At 46.1% G+C, this 26,459-nt stretch overlaps 2 protein-coding genes and 1 pseudogene across 2 annotated transcripts; all 3 read right to left on the bottom strand.

The window, feature by feature from the left end:
* Nucleotides 1–1,778: 1,778 nt before the first annotated feature.
* On the bottom strand, nt 1,779–2,216 carry LOC124677124 (annotated as a pseudogene).
* Nucleotides 2,217–9,961: 7,745 nt separating this feature from the next.
* Nucleotides 9,962–12,302, bottom strand: LOC124675334 (probable LRR receptor-like serine/threonine-protein kinase RKF3). The gene has a single exon (XM_047211403.1). The coding sequence runs from the start codon at nt 12,120–12,122 to the stop codon at nt 10,209–10,211; it is 1,914 nt and encodes a 637-aa protein (XP_047067359.1). The 5' UTR covers nt 12,123–12,302; the 3' UTR covers nt 9,962–10,208.
* A 513-nt stretch (nt 12,303–12,815) lies between these two features.
* Nucleotides 12,816–17,717, bottom strand: LOC124671555. The gene is made up of 4 exons (XM_047207915.1): nt 17,279–17,717; nt 16,680–17,176; nt 14,483–14,635; nt 12,816–13,218 (listed from the first exon to the last, which is right to left on the bottom strand). The coding sequence occupies exons 1-4, from the start codon at nt 17,715–17,717 to the stop codon at nt 13,036–13,038; spliced, it is 1,272 nt and encodes a 423-aa protein (XP_047063871.1). The 3' UTR covers nt 12,816–13,035.
* Between the last annotated feature and the right edge of the window lie 8,742 nt (nt 17,718–26,459).

Below are 26,459 nucleotides of genomic sequence, written 5' to 3'. Positions count from 1 at the left end.
TTAGTATCTTCTTGCTGTGCAGAACATGTTGCCAGACCACTGTATTGTCGGCGATTTGCTGGGCTATCTGAAAGCTTCGAAACAGAGCATTGTCCGGAGAAGAAATTGATCGAATTTCCCTGTCGATCAAATGACCGAGCCAAGATCTTCTCATGCGTCACTGGGTCAGGCCTCCAGGCTTCAGGGTGCGGCGTGGATGTCTCGATCGGTACCGATGTTCACGTTGAGGATCTGATCGTGGATCAATCCGGGATTCCGCGACGAAAGCAGAGTGAAAAACTCATGTTGCGCACCGCACAGCGCACGTAGCGATCGACTGGCTAAGGAGTGTCTGCCGCCTGCCTGCCACGCCACTCGGAAATAGACCGACATTCAAAGCTCAACCCCTCAACGGCAAGCAGATACGTGGACTTATTGTGGCTCAACGACGGTAAGAGCAAAAGGACCTTTGTCTCGTGGCACCAGAAGCGCTTACATGTTCGCATGATCTGCATGGGTGGACGACAGGGACGAGCTACCTGCCAGACTACAGTAGCATCCAGCGGGGAGAAAACGTACGGTGCCAGAATGGCAAGATCGGTCGAGCCGGAATGGACTATATGTAGTACAGGAATCTATGGCACGTGACAGTTCTTACAAAAGATCCGGTTCCTTCGTGCAGCTCCTCCATACAGGCATACAGCCGTGACGAAGCGGAAAGCTGCTAGCGCCATGCACATGCCCTGCAACAACCGCATGAGCACAAGACTTTTGCGGCTGGCGGTTTCATTTCTGTACGAAAATTTGTGTCATTGTCACATGCAGAAAACACACATATATACTCTTCCGTTCCAATGAACGAGACATTTTAAAAGTTTCACCAATTTTCTCAGAAAGAACCATAAAAACAAACTATAGGGTGTGACGTTCGTGGTCAGATAACATAAATCTCGGTTGCAACTCATGTTATAAATCGCCATTAGCATGTAATTATTATGAAGCAAATCACGAGTTGCAACCCCACTTGCAACTGAAAAAGAATTCAGTTCCGACTCAAACTTGTAAAATCTCAATCACAATTCAAGTGCATGAATCACAATGCTAAATCTGATGGAGTAGGGCTCGATTGAAAACTAAAGATGGACAACTAGCAAAACCGAGACAACTAATATAGATGTCATATAAAATTATATTTATTGTTGTATTGGACGGTGTTGATTTTGGATCGTACATATTAATGATTTTTAAAACATGGTCAAATTTTGCGTAGTTTGACTTTTGGAGAAAAATGTAAGCCTTACTATTGGGAGAGTGGTATTCCCTTCGTTTTGTATTAGTTGACGCGGATTTAATATAAAATTGTATCAATCAACCAAAACGAGTGAAGTATTAACACTGATACTACCTCTGTCCATAAAAAAATGTGGCAAGTTTATCTAAATTTAGATAGTGTATAGATATATCTAAATCCAAACAAATCTCCAACATTATTTTATGAACGGAGGGACTATTATACTATATATTGTCTAAGAAAAAATAATCAAGGTGGAGAGCACAGCCAAACGTAGCAAAAGTGCAAAACAACAGTAGCACTACAATTTTCCTTTAAATCCATCCTCTACCCATACTGCATGCACGAGGGCACGAGAGGCTTGCCCTGTTTATTCAACTGATGCATGAACCCTAAGGAAAGTCAAAGGAAGCTAACATGGATCGATCACGACACGACGAGGAACCCCGATCAAACAGGAAGGGATGGCGCGACCATGAACCGTACGTGCAACGCACGGCCGGGATATCTAGCAGGTGGGCACGCACTTCTTGCACCTCACGACGCACCGGTTCGATGGGATGTGATCGACGCCAGCCCCGGCGCCGGCGGCGTGCGACGACGTCCGGTAGCACCGCTTCCCGCACAGCACCTTCTTCTTCCGGCACATGTCCGCCGGGATGCAGTTCACCGACGCCTTCTTCAGCCGCTTCCGCGCCCCGCCCGGGCGCCGTGGCCGTGCCTCATCAGGGTCGACGTCGCCGACGTGTCCACCTCCGTCGTCGCCGCGGCGGAGTGCCACCCGTCCGCTCCCGCGCGGCCCGCCGAGGTGAGGAAGCTGCCGGCCTTGGCGAAGAGCTCGCCGAGCTCGCGGCCCAGGCTGCCGCCCTCGCGGGCGGCCAGCGAGAGCCTGCTCCCCGTGGCCACGGCGAGCAGGAGCACCGAGCAGGAAGCAGGACGTCTTCATGCTAGCTGCCTGTCACTCACTCACTCACTCACTGTGATGTGACAGTAATACCGATATTTACCGGTGCAGATGAGCTCATGGTGACACTGTAATCTTAAATAGGCGATCAGGTCACCAGCTAAGGAAACCATCTGCGTGAGCTGCCTAACTGCGGCGAACATCAAAAGCGTGGAGATGAGCTCATGGGGGCGTGAGGCGTGAGCCGTGGACCGAACAGCAAGGGTAACAGTAGCATGGCTTGTAGGTTTCGTGATGGAACCTCGCAAAATTTCTGGGATGCCTGATGGTGCTTCAGTTGAGCACGACAATGGCGCATTGCGGCCGTAAGGTAGGTCAGGTCACTTGCATGACTGTAGCGCAACTATTTCTTCACAGGGCGATCGGGAAGACAGGCCAGGTGTACCGTGTACTGACAGTGCCGTCTCTCGTATGGTAGGGTACTAGACACTGGACAGTCGGCTAAACATGATGTGTCATCGTTAGACCACGGACAGATGAGACTAATAACAAGCACGAGAGAAACTGAACCACGAAAATGATGAATAACTTCTCTGATGGCGGCGTCGACCCGTCGAATGAAAACGATGTGTGCACCGTGCCTGCGTGCACTTGTGCTCTGTGTTTACATGTAATCCTAGTACTCGTATATTTGCAACGCTAGCTTCAGTCCATACAACAATTCTCCAAAATTGACTTCCGCTACTAACAAGTGGAGCAGCTCTTATTTCATATCTCCATTTTGAGGAAAACTCGTCATGGATGTGAGCTCGCAGCGTCTCTTGGTCAGTCAGCATTTAAAGGCGATCCTTTTCCAACTGAAAAGCACAACAAACTATAGGGTGGAGATGAAGTCATCGTCAGGTAGTTCGCAGGTGCGATGGTTTGTCACTTGTGTTCAACTCATTGGCTCGAGGTTCAAATCAACATTCAACAATAACAACATTCCATGACATGACGTGTACAGGTACAGCTCGCAAGTTGCAGCAGGAAACTTACAGGCGAAGGATATCCTTCAAGGAAAGCCAACCAATCCTGATCATCATGTCCATTATTTGATTAATCAGTTGGACAGCATCGCCGCTACAGCCTGGTTAACCCTGCATGGTCGAGAAGGAAAGAAGGAACTAAATGGAATGATCAGCCAGAAACGCTCACAGTACAAGGTTTAGATTGGGTCAAACTAAGAAAAGTTTGGACTTGAACAGCGGCCTCCAGCTATGGAAAGGGAAGACTACTTGCTAATTAAATAGACGTTGTACATATAGCAGAGTTTGATGTGGGTCATCTATATATTAAAAGCAGCTAGCCGAATCCTCATGTTATGTGCCACCAGACAAGGCATGTCAGTATGTCCGTTCAATTGGATGCCAAAAATCTCCCAACAAACGCAGAGCAATACGTGCCAAGGCTCTTAGTATTGTCAATGCATAATGGTGCATCAGTAATCATGTACGAGTGACAATACTACAGTACTGACGAGAACAGCCAAACAGCATGCTAAAGGGGCAAATATGATCACCTACTTTCAGTTCAGTATACATACGATAAAAGGGAGATAAACCCAGTACCAGAAATATGAATGTCAAGACCTTATATGGAATGCCACATTTGTTGCTCCAAAGAGATGACAAGCAAAGACAACCGTTTTCAACAGGTTTTCGTAATTGGTACACTTCTTATTGAATGCTGAAGAAAATGATAATGACGTCTCCTAACCCAGAAAACACCAGTATTCAGTGTTAAACGTTAGTGTTAGGGTCACTTGAGCAGTGCATAGCTTTACTGTTTTGGGTAGCCTTAGCAACTGAACCAACTGAGAAATTTGAATCAACACTGAAAGCAAGTACAATTGTGAAGAAACATGAATTGTTAAGACCTGTAAATAGGAGCATTATCATGTTAAAGCTGGTATTGCATATGTTTCACCTAGTTTGAAAATATCGGTGGCAGACTCTTGTGATTGTTACCCTAGAAAATTTAGAAGTGTCCATAAGTTTCTTCTTCTAACGATGTTCCATGGAACTACGGAAAAACAGACCAACTCAGCTGGCTTCACAACTTCAAGCGTATATTATTCTGTAACACATAAATGAGAACTATTGATCATTGGGGAATTACTGTTGAAGAATAAATAGCACCATCCCACATTAAACAAAAAGTATAGGCCGACAGCCGCAACCTAGTAAACAGTTACTGTCTTCATAAAAACAGCTATGTTCTTTCTTGCAAAAAAGAAACAGTTGTATTTAAATAGCAATTGTGTCAGAAATTCAACATACTAGTGAAGTAAAAAATGTGAAACAGAATTATTTTGACAACCTTGCCCGTAAATGAAGAAATGGTGGCATCAAGACTCAAGACCTTTATCTCAGCCAACTTAAAAGATCAGAAATGAACTTCTGGAAATCTTACATTCTTAAATGCATGTCATGAATCAATGCTCCAACTAGTAAATACTATTTCTATTAAAGTCAAGCACAGTGCAATAAAGTAAACTCTGAACTACTAGGTTCTATTCAAAAGTAGGGTTTATGGAAATCATATCCAAGTTAAACCAAATACAGGATACTTATCTCAAGCCAATTGATGGTCAGGGAATAAGGAAAAAGAAAGAACTGCCACTACAACCTGCTTAACCCTGCAAAATCGAGAGGAAGGAAAGAAAGAAACTAAATGGGATGAACAGCCAGAAACACTCAAAACACAGGGTTCAGAAATATGAAAGAGAAGTCTAATGTTAAATAGACATTGCGTAAGAGTGTTTCAAGTGGGTCATCTATACATTAAAGGCAACCAGCCTAATCCACATCTTAAGTGTCATCAGATCACAAGACATGGCACATTTTATTAGAAGCCAGAAGTCCCCCAACAGACACAGAACAAACTCAACCGTACAAAGTGAGGTTAGTACTACTAGTCAATGCATAATGGTGCAAATACATCAGTGCTCATGTACAAGTGACAAAATCTCTGACAAGAATAGCCAGACATCATGTTATAGAGGCAAATATGACCACTTACTTTCCAGTCCAAATATATACACAAAACAAAAAGGAGATAAATTCAGTACCAGAAATATGAATTGAAAATCTTATATGGAATGACACATTTGTTGCTCCTAAGAGGTGAGAAACAAAGAGAACAGGTTTTCAGTAATTTGGTAAACTTCTTGTTCAATGCCAAGACCTTATATGGAATGACACACTTGTTGCTCCAAAGAGATGAGATCATGAGAAGCAAAGAGAACCATTTTCAACAGGTTTTCGTGATTGGGAACTTCTTGTTGAATGCCAAAGAAAATGAGAAGGTCGTCTTCTAACCCAGAAATCACCAACATATTTGGTGCATTAACGTTAGTGTTAGGGTCACTTGAGCCCTGCATAACCGCATGATTGTTTTGGGTAGCTTTAGCAACTGAACCAACTGAGAAATTTGAATCAAACACTGAAAGCAGGTACAATGGTGAAGAAACATGAATTGTTAAGATCTGTAAAAAGGACAGTTATTGTGTGCATTATCATGTTAAAACTGGTATTTTATAAGTTTCTCATAGTTTGAAAATATCAGTTGCAAGACTATTGTGGTCAGCCCAAGGAAATTTAGAAGTGTGCATAAGTTTCTTCTTTTAACCATATTCCATGGAACTAAGAAAAAACAGACCAACTCGGCTATATTCATACTGGATAAATGAGAACTATTGATCATTGGAGGAATTACTGTTGAAGCATAAATAACACTATCCCACATTAAAAAAAGTATAGGCCGACAGCAGCAACCTAATAAATAGTTGCCATCGTTAAAAACAGCTATGTTCTTTCTTGCAAAATAAACAGTTGTATTCAAAAAAATCAATTAGCACGTCAGACATTCAAATATAGTACCGCAGTAAAAAAAACTACTGGATAAATGAGAACTATTGATCGTTGGAGGAATTACTGTTGAAGCATAAATAACACTATCGCACATTAAAAGAAAGTATAGGCCGACAGCAGCAACCTAGTAAATAGGTGTCATCGTTAAAAACAGCTATGTTATTTCGTGCAAAATAAACAGTTGTATTCAAAAAATAAATTGGCACGTCAGACATATAAACATACTACCGCAGTAAAAAAACATTTCGACAAGAATCTGCCTAAGAACCAATGATTGACCAATATTTCACAAAACATGATCTAATGATGGTATCAAGAGTCAAGAACTTTATCTCAGCAAACTTAAAAGATCGGAAATGAATTTCTAGAAATCTTACATTTTTAAATGCACAACAAAACCATGTCCAGCAGTGATGCTCCTCAAGAGAAGTTGAAATGATTTTTCGAAAGATGTATGTCATGAATCAATGCTCTAACTAGCAAATACTATTTCAAGTCATGCACAGTGCAATAAATTAAACTCTGAACTAGAGTTTATCGAAATCATATCCAAGTTAAACCCAATACAGGATACTTATCTCAAGCCAATTGATGGTCAGAAAAGAAGGAAAGAAAGAAAGCGCTGCCACTATAACCTGCTTAGCCCTGCAAAATCGAGAGGAAGGAAATAAAGAAACTAAATGGAATGAACAGCCAGAAACCCTCAAAACACAGGGTTCAAATCGCATCAAAGTCAAATTAAGAAAAGTTTGGACCTGAACAGAGGCCCCAAAATATGAAGGAGAAGTCTAGTGTTAAATATACATTGTGTAAGAGTGTTTCATGTGGGTTATCTATACATTAAAGGCAGCCAGCCTAAACCTCGTGTTAAATGTCATCAGGTCACAAGGCAAATTATTAGAAGCGAAAAATCTTCCAACAGACACAGAACAAACTCAACCATACCAAGTCAGGTTAGTACTACTAGTCAATGCATAATAGTGCAAATACACCAGTGCTCCAGTAAAAGTGACAAAATCCTTCACGAGAATAGCCAGACAAGCATGTTACAGAGGCAAATATGACCACTTACTTTCCAGTCCAGATATATACACAAAATAAATAAAAAAGGAGATAACCGCAGTACAAGAAATATGAATGGCAGACCAGTGGCCGACCCAGAAATTTTTCGAAGCCTGGGTGAGGGTGAAGTATCAGCGAAAGTGATTAGGGTTCTAATACTTATTTAAATCAGAATAAAAAAACAGTTGACGTATAGTGTTGCGCTGCGGCCAAGTCTGGGTGGCCGCCCGGGCTGGAGGGACGCTAGGTTCGCCCATGTGGCAGTACTTATATGGAATGACACATCTGTTGCTCCTAAGATAAGAGAAGCAAGGAGAACAGTTTTGAACAGGTTTTCGTAATTGGTAACTTTCTTGTTCAATGCCCAAAAAAATGAAACGGTTGTCTCCAAACCAAGAAATATTCGATATTCGGTTAGCATTAGTGTTAGTGTCACTTCAGCACGACATAAATGCATGCATATTTTGGGTAGACTTAGCAACTGAACCAACTGAGAAATTTGAATCGAACACTGAAAGCAGGTACACTGCTGAAGAAACATGAATTGTTAAGACTTGTAAATACAACATCATTGTGTGCATTATCATGTTAAGATTGGTATTGTATATATTTCTCCTAATTTGATTTTGGTGGCAAAGAATCCTTGTTGCCTAAGCACAATAGAAGTGAGCATGAGTTTCTTATAGTAACAATATTCCATGGAACTAAGAAGAAACAGACCAACTCAGCTAAGGCTGTACAAATTCATGAGTATGTTGTTTCAGAACAGATAAATGAGAACTATTGATCATTAGAGAAATCAACGTTGAAGCATCAAGTTATTTGCATAAATGTACCATCCATATTAAACCAAGAGCATATGCCCACAGCAGCTCAGTAGATAGTTGCTATCATTCAAACCATAGTTTTGTTATTCTTTGCAAAAAAGAGAGAGAGAGAGAGTTACATTTGAAATAGTAATTAGAAAATACATCAGTGCTCCTGTACAAATGACGGAACTAATAACGAGAATGGCCGAAGAGCATTTTAAAGAGGCAAATATGATCACCTACTTTGCAGTTCAGATATACATACATTAAAAAGGAGATAAACCCAGTACTAGAAATATGAATGTCAACACCTTATATGGAAAGACACATTTGTTGCTGCTAAGAGATGAGAAGCAAAGAGAACCGTTTTGAACAAGGTTTTTGCAATTGGCAAACTTCTTGTTCCATGCCTAAGGAAATGAAGAGGTCGTCTACAAACCCAGAAATCCCCAATATTTGGTGCATTAAACTTAGTGTTAGGGCCACTTGAGCAGTACATAACTCCATGAGTGTTTTGGGTAAGCAACTGAACCAACTAGAAATTGGAACCGAACACTAAAAGCAGGTATGATGCTGGAGAAACTTGAATCATCAAGACTTATAGATAGGACATCGTCGTGTGCATTATCATGTTAAGACAGATACATGTATTTATCCTAGTTTGAAAATATTGGGGCAACACCCCAAGCCCTAGCAAAATAGAAGTATGCATAAGTTTCTTCTTGTAACAGTATTCCAAGGAACTAAGAAAATCAAGACCAACTCATCTAAGGCTTCAGAAATTCAAGCGCATATTGTTTTGGAACAGATAAACAAGAAATATCAATCACTGGAGGAATCAATGATCAAGCATAAAGTACAAGATTATATCTTGGAAGAGTTTGAAGACCTCGAAGACTTGCTAGTTTCTTTTAGACTTTATTTTGTAATCGCTGGAGACAGCTCATGTATCTCTACCATGTATTATTTGCTACTATAAATATATATGGTATTGATTGTCAAAAAAATATGTTGAAGCATAGAGTTATTTACATAAATAGCACTATCCTGGATTAAACCAGGAGTATAGGTCCACCATCGACAGCAACCTAGTAAATAGTTACTACCGTTTGAAAACCATATATATTCTTCCTTGAAAAGAAAAACCGTTATATTCAACATAGCAAATGGCACATCAAACATACAAGCAAAGTAAAATAGAATTATCTCGACAAGAATCTGGCCGGTCGTGGACCGATGTCCACAAACATGATCCAAATGAAGAATTGGTTGTATCAAGACCTTTATCTCAGTCAACTTCGAAAATCAAAACAAACTTCTATACGCCATAATTTCTTAGACGTGCAGCAAAACCATGTCCAGCAGTGATGCACACACACACCAACCTAGAAGTGATTCTTGAAAACATATGTCATGAATCCATTCATGATCATGTCCAAGTTAAACCAGAATAATTATCCCAAGCCAATCCATGATTAGAGACTCAACTTGACAATTCTCTGGAAGCCACATGATGCATGATCCAACAATATACTTTTGTCACACTAGAAATAGATCATGAAGGCCAACAATATGCTTGTGTGAAATTAGAGATAGATCACAAAGGATAGCACAAGGTGATGAAAAACACACTATTGACAGTCACGCACTCAAGCTCGCCTTTTGAAACTTCAGAAAAAATCACTCACTGGAAGGCCACAGCAATAGTGTGTTTTTGACAGTAATATTTATTCAATGCAAGCAAAATTTATTCAATGCAACAAAGGCCAACAATATACTTGTGCCAAACAGAACAATGTCTATCCACAGTAATATTTATCCAATGCAAGCAAAATTTAACAGGGAAATGTCTACCCACTGAAAGGTCACAGCAATGTTTGGTCATCTAGTTATCCACCAATCACTATTATGCACCCTCGCCTTTCTCTTTTTGCTGAAGAACAAATTGTTCCATTTTGTGGGTCTACAAGTGACAGCAGTTTGACAAATAGCATAAAAGCAGGACAAGAATTACTGCATGTACTAGAAAAACAAGACAGTCCATATACATGAAGCTATCACATTAAATTGTGAAAACATACAACTGCCCTCAACCCCATTACTAATAACATTACGAAGTGAAATTTATTAAAGAATGTATTACAAAAGTAAACTCAAAAGGGCTACCACAAAGAAAAGAATAGTGAAGTCTGAACAAAAGGCTGTGAAGCATAACCTTTCTTTACTTGGCATTTGAGCAGAGCAAAATGTCATGCTTCGTTTGGAGATTCCGGTGTAGCATCCTCATTTCTATGAATAAAAGACCGGAAACCAGAAGGACTGTACAGCTGACCTGATCCGCTGCTGCTCACTGACCTCTCAATATCAGCCAGGTTTGCAACAACAGGGAGCGGACGGTCTGGAATTATTAGAGGTCCTGGTGCTGAATCCGCCTCTAGTATCTTCACCACTTGCTCCATTGTTGGCCTGGCATGGAGCTGTGGATGTGTGCAGAGTGCTGCGACGAGTACATACTTCTCCATGACCTTAGTAGGACCAGGTTCAGCCATTCCTTCTTGGATCACATCAATTGTCTTTCCCGTCCGCACCAATGACCAAGCCCAATCAGCGAGCACGAAGCTCTGTCCCTCACTTAGAGAGATGAAGGCTTTCTTCCCACTCAGGAGCTCAAGAAGCACGACTCCAAAACTGTAGACATCGCTCTTCTCAGTTAACTGGCCATAGAGGGCATACTCTGGAGCGACATAACCCATAGTCCCAGCAACCCGTGTGCTTACATGTGTCATCCCCTCTGGCGCAAACTTGGCCAGTCCAAAATCAGCCACCTTCGCCTCAAAGTCGTCATCAAGCAAAATGTTGCTAGCCTTGATATCCCTGTGGATGATAGCTGGCTGCGTGTCACGGTGCAGGTAAGAGAGCCCCCGTGCCATCCCGATGGCAATCCTCTGCCTGAGCGGCCACGCCATGAGGCACTCCCCAGCGCCAAACAGATGGTCGTGGAGGCTGCCATTATGCATGAGGTCGCACACGATCATCCGCTGGTGCCCCTCCCTCTGCGTGCTGGCGATGCAGTATCCACGGAGCGAGACAAGGTTGACATGGCGCACGCTGGCCACCACCTCCACCTCATGCGCGAACACGGCATCCCCAGCCGCGGAGCAGTTCTTGAAGCGCTTCACGGCCACCTCCGTGCCATCTGGAAGCACCCCTTTGTACACGTTCCCGAACCCTCCACGGCCGATGATGCTATCTCTGTTGAAGCCCCCCGTGGCCGCCTTGATCTCGTCGTAGGTGAATTTGAGCAGCGTGGTGCTGGCGGTGATGGACTCCATGGCCTGAGAGCGCTTGCTCCTGCTGTCTGCTCTGGCCGCAGCCAGCGCCGCGGCGGCGGCCCGCTTCCGGCGTCGCCGCACCAAGAACCACGAACCAGCGGCGGCGGCGACCACCAGCACGAAGCCAACGCATCCGAAGATGACGCCGTAGAGCCAAGCAGGGGTGCCGGACCCGCTGGAGGGTGCAGCGCTCTCCTTGAGGAGGTAGAGGCAGAAGGCGGTGTCCGGGTCGTCAGGGCCGCGCGGGCTGGCTGCGGCACCGGCGTAGATGAAGGGATACTGGACGCAGCCGGTGACGTTGTTCCCACCGTCGGGGGATCCCGGCAGGAGGTAGGCGGCTGCCGCCTTGCTGAGCGAGGTGGTGCAGCCGGTGCAGACAGGGACGGGGCCGAGCTCGCGGTTGCAGCTGGCGTTCATGTCCCTGCGGGCGGAGGCGGGCACGAGGGCGTCGAAGTCGGCGAGCGTGGAGATGTTGGCGCATCCGGGGGTGGAGAGGAGCGCGTCGATGCCCGCGAGGCCGCATGCGTCGGGCGGAGGGAGTGTGAAGGGGAGCGCGGCGCGGAGCGGCGGCAGGCAGGAGGAGGAGGCCGTGGTGTTGGCGGGGACGAGGAAGGAGCCGGTGGCGGCGAGGTGGAGGGAGAGGAGGAGGCGGATGGATTGGACCGCGAAGTTGCAGCGGGAGGCGTCGTCGGAGGGGAGCGGCGCGGCGAGGAAGGGGCGCAGCGCTGTGAAGTTCAGCGGGCATTGCGGTGGCGTGGGTTGGGAGTGGAGGGAGGTGGTGAGGAAGCAGACGGCGAGGAGGAGCAGGAGCGGGTGGCGGCGGCGGAACATGGGAGAACCGGACGAAGACGAGCGCGGGGGTTGATGATTTGGGAAGGGGATTCAACGAAAGGCACAGGTGGGTCCACCTAATCAGTGTCCCACTCGCTCTCTTCCTCCTCCCGTCCAAGCCTCGTGTCCAGCAGCCGGAGCTGCGACCGAGAGCGAGGCGTGGGCGGAGGAGCTCGCCGCGGCCGGGGCGAGGGAGATCGAGCTCTCCCGCTGGCGGCCGGAGCAGGTCGAGCGGGCGCCCCGGAGCTCCTCCCGAGTCCGGGACCGACGGAACGGGGCCGGGGCGAGGAGGATAGGGAGAACGCCTCCGAGCACGCGGGTGAGCAGCTCGATCTGGGGCGCGCGGCGAGGAGGTGGAGGAGCGAGCTCGGCCGGCCGTCGCCCCGTGAGACGAGAGAGAGCGAGTTGGGTGGTTTTGAGGATAAAAAAAAACGTGATGGATGCGGATCTGTCAAAGCACGTTCATCCCCAAACCGGAAAACAGGGGATGGGAATCTGCAAGAGTTGCTTCCTAGAGTGCTAGAATTTCAGCATTTTACCATAAGCACGTGGCTCTATGTGTTACGATTTTTCTTTCTTCCTGTCTGAATTCTTCTCAATTTGTTTTCCTCGCAGTCACAGTAGGGTTTTGTTTGGTAGCTCAATATTCTCAAAACCAAAGTGTTTCTAAACCAAAGATACCAACGCTTCCCAAGTTCCCAACAAACACCACAGTTTTTCTCCTTCCTCCGTTTTAGAAAACAGAGGTTCAGACCACGTTTTCCAATACTCCGAAATATTACATGTCAATATTTTTACTTAAAGCTGCACATTAAAATCGGAGCAAGCATTTTATTGCTTAGATATTACAGATATGTTCGTAATGAGTTACAAGGTAAGTTTGTAAAGGAGGGCAAAAGGCAACCAAGGCACCTCATTCAATCTCGATTTGTTGGGGTCCATCATCTTGAGCTCCCTCATCAGATTCCTCGGTGCCGTTCTCCTCAGCTATTCCAGAAGCCTCCACCGTTCGAGTCACCCACTCCTTGAGAGGATCCTCATTCAGGTCAAGCCTCAAGAGACCAGCAAACACGCCACCCAAGAATGCAACTGGCTCCTACGCACAAGGCATGGAAGATATCAGAGAAAATTGGAGCTAACGCCAGGAGTTGGTGCACCAAACACAGAAACAAAATACTCTTTTGCAGCCCACCACAGGTTTTGCCTTAATTAGTTGCATGTGGCCAAAATAACATGTTTTGTGGTTTACAGGTGATTAGCACTTAAACAAATAATAAGCTGAAACAGTTATGGGGCCAGTTCCAATAACAAGCTGATTAACATCTCTCATACGACTAATAAAAAGAGCTCCTAGTCTTAGTTGCGAATATAAGGAGGGGCAACTGGGCAAGCCCAATAGTATGACTAATAAATCGATCTGTGTGAAACAAAATCACAGAACAAGCTACTTAGACTAGCCATATTAGTAAATATAATGGATATGATGATTTTTTTTGTTCCAGAATTCATATTATTATTTTTTGATTAAGTCCGGAATTCATATTACATTTAGCATGTACTACCTCCGTTCCAAAATATAAGCCTTTCTAGAAAGCTAAACTAGCTTTATAAAAGGCTTACATTTCGGAACAGAGGTAATAGATGATATTTTCTCCCCACGATTTCTTTCTTCAAAATACACAATCAAATAAATATTCATGCTAGTGACAAGAAAATGACTGCACATACGTGGCATGGATCCCTAAATTTGTTGGAACAACAAACAGTTAATTCCAGAGAGTATTGTCATTTTGATGATCCCTAAATTTTGGCCATATTTTTCTGAAGTTTTTTGCACTCCTACCCAATTTTCGATTGTATGACAACACCTAAGAATAATCCAACACATGTTTACTTGAAAAAAGAGAGTATTAATAACCTCTCACCTATACTTGAAATTAATTATTTTCTGCTTTATCTCAGTAACAAGACAATAGGAACAACAATTCGTGGCAATTAACAAATTGTTGTGAGCTCCTTCACTGAACATCAAATGGCCATATGGACTTTTTGGATAATTAAACAACCCTCTTTTGTAAACGCATGCCTAGAAAGGGAGATCTTTGAGAACTAGAAATTTGACAATTCTGCAACTACCAGAGTGTACCTAAGCATGTAGTATGATTGTTTCCAACCCAATTGCCAATTATAACAATCCCAAAGAGAAAACATGCACATCAAGGAACCGGCCGGTACATCAACCTGAACCTGACGAACCAACTCGTATCCTAGGTCAACCTGAACCTGACGAACCAACTCAGCTACCCAACCGCTAGATCGACAGATAAAAAAACACCGAAAGAGATGGGGCAGAATTTTACCTTCAAGGCCTCCCGGAGGATGCGCTCGTCCCCGAGAGGATTGAAGCACGCTCGCACGGAGCCCACCGCGCCTCTTCCCCTTCTCCTCTCCCGCCCAGCAACTGCGCACGGAGAGCTCCTACCGGAAGCCGGACCGGGAAACCTCTGCAGAAACTACCAAAACCAGATCAGTACGGCGCTGCTAAACTCATCCATGAGCAATCGAGGGGTTTCTGCGCGGAATTTACGGCGGGGGAAGTTCGCGGGTGAGTGAGCAGAGTGGAAGCGCCGGAAGGACTGTAGGCGGCCATGGATAACGCGCCTCCCTCGGGCGCTGGGTGAGCGGCGAAATGCGAGCTGCCTCGCGGACGGAGGTGGAGGGGATTTTTCCTGGAGCAGCGGGCGAATGAGAATTGTCACCCACAGGCCGCTTGCGAGGGCCTACATGTGGCCTAGCAAGGGTCAAGCAAGCGAAGAGCATCTCAAAGGCCCCTCCCGAAACTCGGCCCAATTAGCATGTAGCATTCAAACTCAATATCAAGTCTCGGTTTCGAATGTGTAAACGTGCAAACACAAATATTCTCATTCAATCTCAATATTGATATCCTGATATATCAGCATTCATGCTAATATTATATTGCCTAGATTCTGGATGCGTACGTCCACATGGAGAAAACAAGGCAGAGCCCAAACATAAACAACGGACAACACACTCACCCGGGACCACACGACTTCCCACCCCTGCTACGGAGAAGACATCGTGACTACTATTGTCACATGACAACATGAATCACGAGGTAATCTAACGGTTTGGAAGTAGACTAAGATTTAATTAATTATCATTTGACTTGGAATTACTAGCAAAAACGTTATTAATTCAAGCATTCTCTATAAAATAAAGTTTAGTAGCAGCAAGATTACTTCTGGACAAGTGTGCGTTCACGGCCACGAGTGCTAAGCTAGATTGAATGGATCCGTGCTTGAAGAAGATCTAGAGCTCTTCTGTTCCCCCGGAGGTGAAGGTGTTCGCCTGGAGAGCTGCCTCCAATGCTCTTGCAACGTAAGAGAATAAACGCCGGCGCCACATGCATGTTACGAATCTGCAATCGGGAACCGGAGGATGTTTCTCATGCTTTGTTCAGATGTGCACATGCATACATACTCTGGGAGAAGATGAGAGAACTTTGATTCTTGCCAAGTGATGCCAATCTACACCTACACCCATACTCTTGGTTTAAAACTGTTATCTTCATCGTCGGCTGTGATGCTCGATAATGTTTTGTTGTTAGCATGGAGATTATGGCATGCTCAAAATGAAGTAAATCATGATAAACCCTTTCCCTCAATGGAAGGTTGTTCTCGTTTCTTGTGTAGTTATATCAAACTGATTAGAGACATTCCTATCCTTTGGGCAGATAATATAATCAAAGGGAAGCAACCAATGGTGGCATCACATGTGATCAGCAAGCCGGTGATACCACCTGACCCTCCTTCCAAGCCGTGGTGTTGCCCTCCGTCAGGTTGAGCGAAGTTATCTATCGGTGGGTCCTTTCAGTCAAGGGATGGAACAAGAGGAGTGTGGGTATGACTCTCCGAGATAGTCATTGTCTTGCAAATGAGCAACACACTATGGTATGGTCGGGTTCCAGGCTTGACGTTGTGTTACAAGAGCTGAAACTCGATCACCTTGTAACCCCGCTTGTTTAATGCAATCCCCTTTTACCCCCTCAAAAAAGATGGTAATGACTTGCGAACATGCGCTCTCGAGCACCATGACGCGACTCTCACAAAAATTGCCAGGTTTGCTGCTTGATGGGCCCTGACAACTTTGCCACGTCGCAAAGAAAAAACAAAATGTGATATCCACCGCATACTTAAGATCCGACGAGGCCCGGTGTTCGTTCCAAAAGACTAAAATCCTAACGTACGCTCAATAAAGTTTCCAAGATTAAATCTCACATGCAAATATACCACAGGCTGTCTTACATGTACATTTTTTGCGGTAGTATTACATGTACATATGAAATTTGAGCTAGTGTGGATGTCTTGTATTTGTAAATTTGCATTGCCACGGAAGCTACTTGTTTATGCAAGCACGCTCTGATGATCCACGAAACAGCCACGCGACGGGAAAGCCTTTAAGTGGCCGTACCTTGGTCCGTAGGTACGTTTGAGACCGCAGTTTCCTCATGTCGTAGACGCTGCAGTAGAACGACACCTTCTTCCTGTAATACGGGCAGTTGTTGTAGCCTCGGGCGGCAGCATCACTCACGAAGAAGATACGGTCCCCCGTAACGTAGTCCTTGCACCGGTCGGGGATACGAACAGCTCGGGAGCACCATCCCTGGACGAACAGCACCGTATCTTCCCCGACGCTGCTCAGCTCCGTCCACCGTGACCGCGCCAAGTCGGCCTTGAACACCGTGAACTCGGTCGCCCTCTCCAATCCTAGGCCTACATAATGCACGGAATCACCGCCCATGAACGGATTTTGTATGTCACTGTTAGGATCTCCTCTGCAGACCATCAGCAGCGCGCCGTCGGATTCGAGTAGGTACTGCAGCGGAGACGGCGGCGGCGACTCGATGAGTTCCCATATGGTGCCCTCCACAAGGACGTCCACTCCGGACACGTTTGGCTCGCCGGTGTCCCTGTCCTCGCCGATGGAAACGCGGAGGAGGCGGCAACGGGCATCGTGGAGGGCGTAGAGCTTGCATCGGTGCCAGATCATGTCTTGAAGCGACCTCAGCTGGCCGTGGGCGACCACCACCCACGAAGCTGCCCCTGGCCGGCACAGCGCGAGCCGCCACCCCTCCCCAACCACCGCGGCGACGAGGTTAGGCGAGCACACCACTAGCTTCTTCATGAACGGGGGCGGGTCGCCGATGGCGTGCGAGGGCTCCGTGGGCAGCCGGGGGAGCACCATGGTCGTGGACATGGAGAAGTTGTTTACCAGCGTGTACGCGCCGTCCCTGCGCTCGAAGACGAACCACTCGCCGCAGGAGCTCTGGGCGTGCGGCAGCTGGCGATGGCGCTCGAGGTGGAGTGGCAGCGGCTGGAAGGCGGAGTCGGGCAGGCTGTAGAAGGTCCGGTCGGGTAAGGCGAGCCACGGGAATTGCGATGGTGCAGCGTTCCGCTGTGCGCAGGAGCGCCACTCGCGGCACACGGCGCCGAAGCGGACGCGATCGACATGGTGCTGGAGGCGGCGGAGGATAGTGTCGCCGAGATCCGTCGGGAGCGCAGACCACGACACCATATTTAAAAGCTAGCCTCGCGGATTTTTCTTTGGATTTTTTTATACAATAGCGAATTAAATCGTAGCCAACAGGGACTCGGTACTAAAAACCGTGCTGAACTCGCTCAAACACGAATATGTTTTTCTTTTGCTCTTCCAGGGATTTCAGCTACAAACCCTAAGTGGAAAAATTGTATGGAAACTAAAGATACCAAGCAAGGTCAAAAAAATTATTTGGAGAGCTCTCCATGGCATTCTCCCTTTGAGATCTATTCTAGCCAATCGACATGTTGGTTCAGAGGGTGGTTGCCCGATCTGTAATAATGCAGCTCAAGATGTTATGCATCTTTGTTTCAAGTGTCCTATTTTCAGAAAGAAAGAAGTCACTCTCCCTGGCTTTCAGATTGGTTTGAAGGAAGCCATTGCTGTTGGATGTTGGTACCTATGATGGATCCGCCATAAGAGAACTCACAATGAGCCGGTCCCTCCGATGTTTAAATGTAGAATGTCTATACTGTCCATTGCATCTAATGCTGCAAAGATCCTCGCTAAACCGGATTCACCACGCCAAAGATGGATCAGACCTCCCTCACGGACAACTAAGGTCAATGTGGATGGCTCCTTTCATCTTGAATCGCATGTAGGATCTGCAGGTGCTATTATCAGGGACCATGAGGGCAGGTTTATCGCGACATCGTCTATTTATTTGCCTAACACCTCATCTGCAGCCATGGCAGAGGCTAGGGCGATGAAGCTAGGATTGCAACTTGCTAGTTCCTTGGGGTGCAACAATGTTATTTGTGAAGGTGATTCTATGGAGACTATTGAAGCATGCACAGAAGAAACTACTTGGTGGAACAAGACTACTGCGGTCTTTGCTGATTGTATAGATATTTCTACTACTATTGATCATGTGAAGTTCCAGTACTGTCCAAGAGAAGCTAATGAGGTTTCTCATGAGTTAGCTAGGGATTGTTTTATGTCCAAAGTGGGTTGTAATTGGGTCGATGAACCCCCTAGTATTATCCTAGCTAAACTTATTGATGATGTTATTTGACTGTGGCAACAGGTTTCTTACGCATTCTTTTCCTTACCAGTGTACCTAAGGGGGCTAGAAGGTTTTTAATGAGGCGGCATGTTTGCTTAATATAATTTGGTATTTCAAAAAAAAACAATTGATAGAATTTATTGGGGAAACCAGTTATAATGATTTAAAAAAAATAAAGGAAAATACGATATGATCTCAGACTTTTGCAAGAAGGACCTCACACTATACTTCCAAAACGCCATCAAGCCCATCGTCCTCGTCGTCACCAACCAAGTACATGGACTGGATCTAGAACAGTGATGAGCGCAGATTGCACACTCTTGGGGAACCGCGAGAGGAGGATATGATGAGCACAACAGCTAGTTTTCCCTCAATAAGAAAGCAAGTTTTCCCTCAATAAGAAACCAAGGTTTAATCGACCAGTAGGAGAAAGACGTGACTTCTGAAGGTATCGCTGGCTGACTATTCGCAGGACGCACTACCGGCTTCAACAACAACGTGGAACCTACACACAACACAACCAAAATACTTTGCCACAACTTACAGTGAGGTTGTCAATCTCACCGGTTTCGCTGAACACAAACAATTAAATGTACCGAGTGGAATGCGATGTTTGCAGTAAATAAAGAGAACGGAGCTAAGTAAACATAACAAGATTGCAGTGGTTGAATTTATCAGTGTAAAGGAAAGAGTCGGGGTCCACAGTTCACTAGAAGTGTCTCTGCACATGTTGAGTGAACAAACTACAGCTGGGCAATTGACAAATACCGACCATACATAACAAGATGATTACTATGAGATTCGTTTGGGCATTACAACATAATAATACATCGTAATCCGACTGCGTCTATGATTAATAATCCACCTTCCGGTTATCGTCTGAACCCCTTCCAGTATTAAGTTGCAAGCAACAGATTATCGCGCAATGTGTGTAAAGTAAACAATAGAATTACCCTTGAATAAAACATTGTTGTTTTCTCCCTAGTAGCAACAACACATCTACAATCTTAGAAGTTATTGTCACTCTTCCAGAAACTATAGGCATGAACCTACTATCGAGCATAAATACTCCCTCTTGGAGTCACAAACATCTACTTGGCCAGAGTATCTACTAGCAACGGAGAGCATGCAGGATCACAAATAACATATGAAAAGAATATATAATAGATCTCAACATAGTACACAATATTCATCGGATCCCAGCCAACACAACATGTAGCATTGCATAAGGATGATCTTGATCATGTAGGTCAGCTCACAAGATCTAAACATGAGGCACAAATTAGAGAAGACAACCATCAAGCTACTGCTATGGACCCATAGTCCAGAGATGAACTACTCACGCATCACTTCGGAGGCGGGCATGGCGATATAGATGCCTCCAGCTATGATTTCCCCCTCCGGCAGGGTGCCAGGAAGAGCTTCAGAACCCTCCCGAGTTAGGGTCTGCAATGACGGCCACGACGGAAATTTTCGTGAATGGATGCTCGGGTGTTTAAGTTTTTCCCGAGATCGTGAACACCACCCCTAGGCTCGGGTGTTTAAGTTTTTCCCGAGATCGTGAACACCTACACTCAGAAGTGTGAAAAAGAGGGTGCAAGCATTACGAAGACGAGGCTAAAGAAGAGCATAAGTTATTACTTTTTTTTATGGACTAGGAAAAAACCCGTGCGTTGCTACGGATTGAATTTTAAAGAATAGCTATCGGGGAAATAAAAATTTACTACTGATTAGGGTCACTTTCTTGTCGGATCCTGTTACCGCCGAGAATGGCAATTTCATCTAAAAAAATAGAATGGCAAGTTTCTTTTACGAATAATGGTATGTTTTTCTTGATTTCTTTTAGTGTACACTGTAATGCATGTTTAATAACATTTTTGAAAGGTGTGATGATAACAACGTTGTATTGAGAATTAATGCAAGGCTGGATAAATCATGACAATCTACAAAAGCAAACGACTTCATAGCTGATCCCAAAAAAATTCGAGATTATCACCATCCTAATGTCCACAAGGATCGCATAAGCTAAGCAGGCACTAGTAGAAAAAGGGGCAGTAGGCCCGGTCCATTTGGGCCTTCAAACCCGGTTCCCGAACCGGGACCAATTAGGCGGGACTAAAGGGGGTACCCTTTAGTCCCGGTTCAAAGATTAACCGGGCCTAAAGGCCTCGACACGTGGTGCGGCCAGGAGCTCGCGGTGGAAGGCTTTGGTCCCGGTCCGTGGTACGAACCGGGCCTAGGTTCTCCGCCGCGGCGGAGAATTGCTATTTCTCTCGCCCGCGGCACGAGTTTAGGCTGTACCAGCGTTTCTGCCACGGCAGAGTTTCAGCGAATGCATATATATCATTCAAGAAGCCACAAAAAATCGTCATGAATATATATAGACATCGTCAACGGTACACGACATCGTCAACAAGTACACGTAATGCATGCATATTTACAATACAAAGCATGTCCTCGACGGATTTCGTCCCCCGTCACGATCCGCCGATAGTGCTCTCCACCTGGGGTAAGGGCCTCGGTAATAAAGAATCCCGCGATTTCCTCTTGAATTGCTTTTATTTGATCCTCCGTTATGAGAGTGTTCCGCGTGCGTGTCATCTATATTTAAAAAGGGAGATCAATATATGAATGGAACTCAATACAATAGATGGTACTAATTAAGATTAATTGTGAAATTTTGTTATCGTACACGAGTGTGGTGTATACGGGCATCCCCACCCTTGGGACAGGCCATTTCACGCATGAAGGTGCAGACGTAGTATCCACATAAGTTATTCCCTGGTTCCTGCCTCATACACTTTACGAAAAAATAGTTCGATCAAACTAATAATCAAGCATCGTATTGAAAGTAAATATCATATATAAAGTTTCACGGACATAGCTATATATATAGTACTACTTACGAGGGTAATCTTCAAATGTAAGCTCCGGTTTCCATTTACCCGAACAGTATTGATGAACCGTTTCCAAGCCCTGCCCGGCAAAAAATAATGAGTAAATGAGTAATTGATTAGTTGATGATATCTTCGAATTAGAACAGATGAAGATGCCAATACGAAATTGATTGAAACTACCTCTCGGAGGATGGCAGCCATGTCCGCCCATTCCGCATATTCTTTACGTTTCGAGTCCATGACTTTTACGACTCCAAGGGGAAGATCAATGATTAGGAGAATAAAGTGGAATCCGCACAAGCATAGCTCAATGATTACGAGAATAAAGTGGAAGGTGCACAAGCATAATGTATGTTATATATAACACTCACTTGAAGTTGTAGGGAAAGAATATATCCTCCTTGTCTCGCTTGCTTCTCTAAAAACATTACGATGTTGTCCTCTGTGTCCTTGGCGAAGTCTTGAACCGTAACTTCATGAACCGTGTTTGGGTCTATGAACCCCAGTGTAGGAGCTTGCCTCTTTTGTATTCCAGCTTCTTCATTCTGCATAATTAAATGTATAGCGTACACAAAGAATATAATGAGGATAATTGTTAGTGCAAATGAATGAGCTACAAACTTAATTACACAAATAAATCACTTACGGTGTAGTAGCAACCGATGACAGCTTTGTCGAGGGCGTCTTGATTGAATAATCTGAAACAGTTCATCTAACTCAATGTTTATCTCGTCTTCCCCGGAAGTAATGCTCATCTCTAAGATACACCGTGAGGTAGCTTTCACTTCTTCGACAGGCTTTCAGGTACCATTCATGCAACCTTCGCATACTGAGTCCCTAGACGCGCGAGCTCGCCAGGTTTGACGAGATCTTTTCCGTATCTATACGTGTTTACCACTTGAGCCGTTGGATAATAATCTTCGTACTCAACCGATGCTCCCCGAGCTCTAGCCGCCCGTTCGATCATCGATGCCGTCTCTGGATCATGATATGGCTCCACGATGAAGTGGGGTGCGGCTCCGAATGTCCTGCTGTCCAAGCCGGGCGACTTTTTTGCTTCTTTGCTCGCTCTAGAGGACTGTCCAAGAGAGCGGTCATAATCAGCTCTCAGCTCAGGTCTCTTCATTCTCGTCTCGGCAAAGTGCTTCACCGTCCGCGGTCGAATAAACACCTTCTTCGGCGCAAGAAACGCCTTTTGCTCTTCGGTCTGCTCATGTGGTAACAACTCCGAGTCTCGTGCCCTCATTGGAGTTGATGATCTCTTCGGAGCCGTAGGAGGTGCCGCGGACAGCTTCCTCTTTGCTTAAGTGGAGGCGGCGGAGTCTCCGACGAGGAGGAGGAGGCGGCGGAGTATTTTCACGCGGAGCAGACTGGTCATGGATAGGGGAATCATCATCGCGCACGAGGAGAATCATCACGCGGAGGAGACTCGTGGTGGCGGAGGAGGCGGAGGTGGCATGCTTGTTGGCTTCTCACCTGGAAACACAATGTTCTCCTTCCGCCATTGCACGGTGGTTCTACGGGCTTCTCCCAGTTCTTTGATTTCCCCATCTTCACCTGCAGGGTGCTCAAGCACCAAGTCCTCATAATCTCTCATCACTTCATCCACCATCACAACAGCAAAGTCGTCTTGGACCGAACGGCAATGGTAAGACCTTGTAGGTAAGAGGATGCCGACCGCCGCCTTGAAGGATAGGTTGAAAACTTTAACATGCAGCTCACAAGGACGGCTCTCAGTGAGATCATGCACGGGGGGTAGCGAGGAGGCTCGACCACCGGGTCATCATCATCATCATCATCCACTCGCCGAGAGGAAGCCACGCTCGCTTTTCCGGTGTGGTTGAGATTGCAGCAGGGCGATGGCATTGAGCAATGCGGGATCTACAGCCTGCCCTCGAGCCATCTGAGATGTAAGTACTTGGGTTACCATGGTTAATTGGGCTTTCATGGTGCTCATACCCTCCTCTAAGTTAGCCGAGCGGTCTGTTTCCCTTGCCTTCCTCCTCTCATGGCTTTTATCAGGAAATCTCTTCCTTTCCGCAGAAAGCCATACTTCCACGGAACGGAGCCTTCATGTGCCTCGTGTTCGTCCGCCGTGTTCTTTGTTCCCAAGGGCGCGTGTCGCCTCATCGTTCCTCTTTCGGGCTGGAACAACCCCGCCTCCACGTCCCTATGTGCTCTTTCCGGGGCATCAATGGGAACCTTCGAGATGAGCTTTCTTATAGATGCACTTCCCTGTTTCTCGGATCCAACGTTCCCCCAATCCCGTAGAACCACTCCTTGCACCGTTCGATCCAACCGTGTGTCCCTAATCTGATCCCTTTACTGGTCGGCTCCGCCTCACTGCTTGCCACTTAGGACGGTTAGCCCCGTATCCACTCGGACCCTGGAATTTGGTGATATAGCTTCAACGCAGCATTTGCCTTATTTATTTCGACCTTCTCTTAAATTCTTCGACTCCGTCGTTGTACTTCACGAATTCTTCCCAAGTGAGTTTTTACCTTCTCATTGTCCGGAGTCTTCTTTATCTTGATAAGGCGGCGCAATCTTTTCTTGTGGCTCTTGAATAGTTCGGCCATCTTCTTCTTGCCAAACTCGCGGAGGGCCTGCTCCATCTTGGCCTTTTCAGCGTCACCCCCTCTTCGGGTACTATGTTGAAATGTGACATGAGCTTGTCCATAATGCTGTTTTTGGCTACATCATCGATATAAAGACCTTGACCTTCTTCCTCTGCAGACAACACTAGTCCCTTCGGCTTGTGCCATTCTCGAACGGTGATCGGGACGTGGTCCCTAACAAGCACTCCGCATTGAGCTATAAATGCCTTTGCACCTTTCTCTGGAGCAATCGGTTTACCATCCTTTTCGATGTGGGTGATGTCGTGCCTAACACCGTCATCCAACTTTTTGGCCGGGCCTCACTTCCTCGAGTTTACAGAAGAAGTGCTCGATCCGGAGGGCTAAAAAAGAAATAATTCATAGTCAGTACAATTTAATTAGTTAATGCATCTAGTCGATCAACAGCGGCTTAATTAGTTTATATACCTCGGTGATAACTACAGTTCGGGAGCCATTATGATGATCTTGTTCCTCACCGGCGCCACTAGGATCTTCTTCCTCAATATTCTCCGCTCCCTCACCGGAGTCATTCAAATAAGTTGCGGTGACATCGTCACCGCCATCATCTGGAATAACGTCGTCGTCGCGATCATCCAGAGTATCGTGGGCTATGAGGTTCTCCATGAAATTTTCTTGAATTTCATCTCTGTCCATGCTTTCTACAACGACCTGCAAGCTATATATAGGAACCATCATATGATCAAATTAAGGATAATGCGGAAAACTGAAAATGGAGTTACATATGTAGTTCTTAACTAAGGATCGATAATATAGTGCTAAAGCAGATAGTGCAGTTACATGCATACATAGATCGGGTTCATGTTTATTTAACCCTAATACATCAATCACTACTACAACCTCTCAACCGCGCCGACCGGGTCCTATAACGCGCCGACCGGGTCCTGAGCCGCGCCGGGTGAACCCCAAAGCCACGGAACGGTCCACAGGAGCATAGCTAACATGAGATCCCTGCATAACGCTCCATCCGGTCCTATACATGTTGTCTAACGCATACATGTAACGGCGAACGTGCTCGTCCTCCGCCGCAATGCGCTCGAGCTACCTCCTGCGGCGGGGCCGGCTCCTGCGAAACGACCGTGGCCCATAAGACCTCCACCATAGAATATCCGGGTCGACGACGGGACCCGGATTCCGCACCAAGGTGCGCGACCCGGAAGCTAAGACCTCCCGGTGCCACCCGGCGGAGCCCGGTCCCGGACCTCCCCGACCTGCTGCAACTCCTCTAGAAGAGTCGGACCACGGCGCGGTGGCTGTCGCGGCATCGTAGCTACGAAAACAAATCATATATATATGTACCAACGTTAACATACATTAAAAAATAACTTCACTACTTATATACTTTTTTTGGGGCGCGGCGGACACCGGCACTACCGTTTGGGGGGCGCCGGCACTACATAACATCCTCTCTATTCGGGGCGCCGGCAAGAGCACCGGCACTACCGCGTGCAAAGGCGGCGCCGAGCACCCAACATCCCTCCCATTCTGGGGGGCGCCGGCACACCCGAGGGCGCCGACGCACTACCGCCTAAGGGGGTACTAATTTTTGCTAACTATTTTACACTAATTAATCTAACTATTTTTGCTAACTATTTTACACTATTGGTGCTATTTTTGCTAACTATTGGTGCTATTTTTGCTAACTATTTTACCGGCACTATTTTTGCTAACTATTTTACACTATTTTTGCTAACTATTTTACACTAATTAATCTAACTATTTTACACTAATTAATCTAACTATTTTACACTAATTAATCTAACTATTTTTGCTAACTATTTAGACACTAAATAATCTAACTACACTAATTAATCTAACTCACAAGATCTAACAAAAAAAATTGAAAAAAAAATGTGTGGCCGGCGCGGGCTCACCTTGCCGGCGGCTCGGGCGGCGGCCGACCGTCGAGGAGGAGGCGGGCGCGCGCGTGGCGGCGCGGGCGGCGATTTGTTGGAGAAGAGGAGGAGGCGGCGGCGACGGCGGCGGGCGCGCGGCGTCGCTGGCGGGTGCGCGATGTGTTGGAGAAGAGGAGGAGGCGCGCGGGCGACGGCAGGCGGGCGTCGCTGCGGGTGGCGCGGCGGCCGGGCGGCGGCTCGGGCGGCGGAGGACGGCGGCCGGCGGCGACAGGGGCGGGCGACGTGTGGGGCGCGCGTGGCGCGCGGCGGGCGGCGCGGGCGCGCGC

The sequence above is a fragment of the Lolium rigidum genome, chromosome 7, assembly GCF_022539505.1.
Source record: "Lolium rigidum isolate FL_2022 chromosome 7, APGP_CSIRO_Lrig_0.1, whole genome shotgun sequence".
NCBI lineage: Eukaryota > Viridiplantae > Streptophyta > Magnoliopsida > Poales > Poaceae > Lolium > Lolium rigidum.
This window is presented reverse-complemented; position numbering and strand designations above follow the sequence as displayed.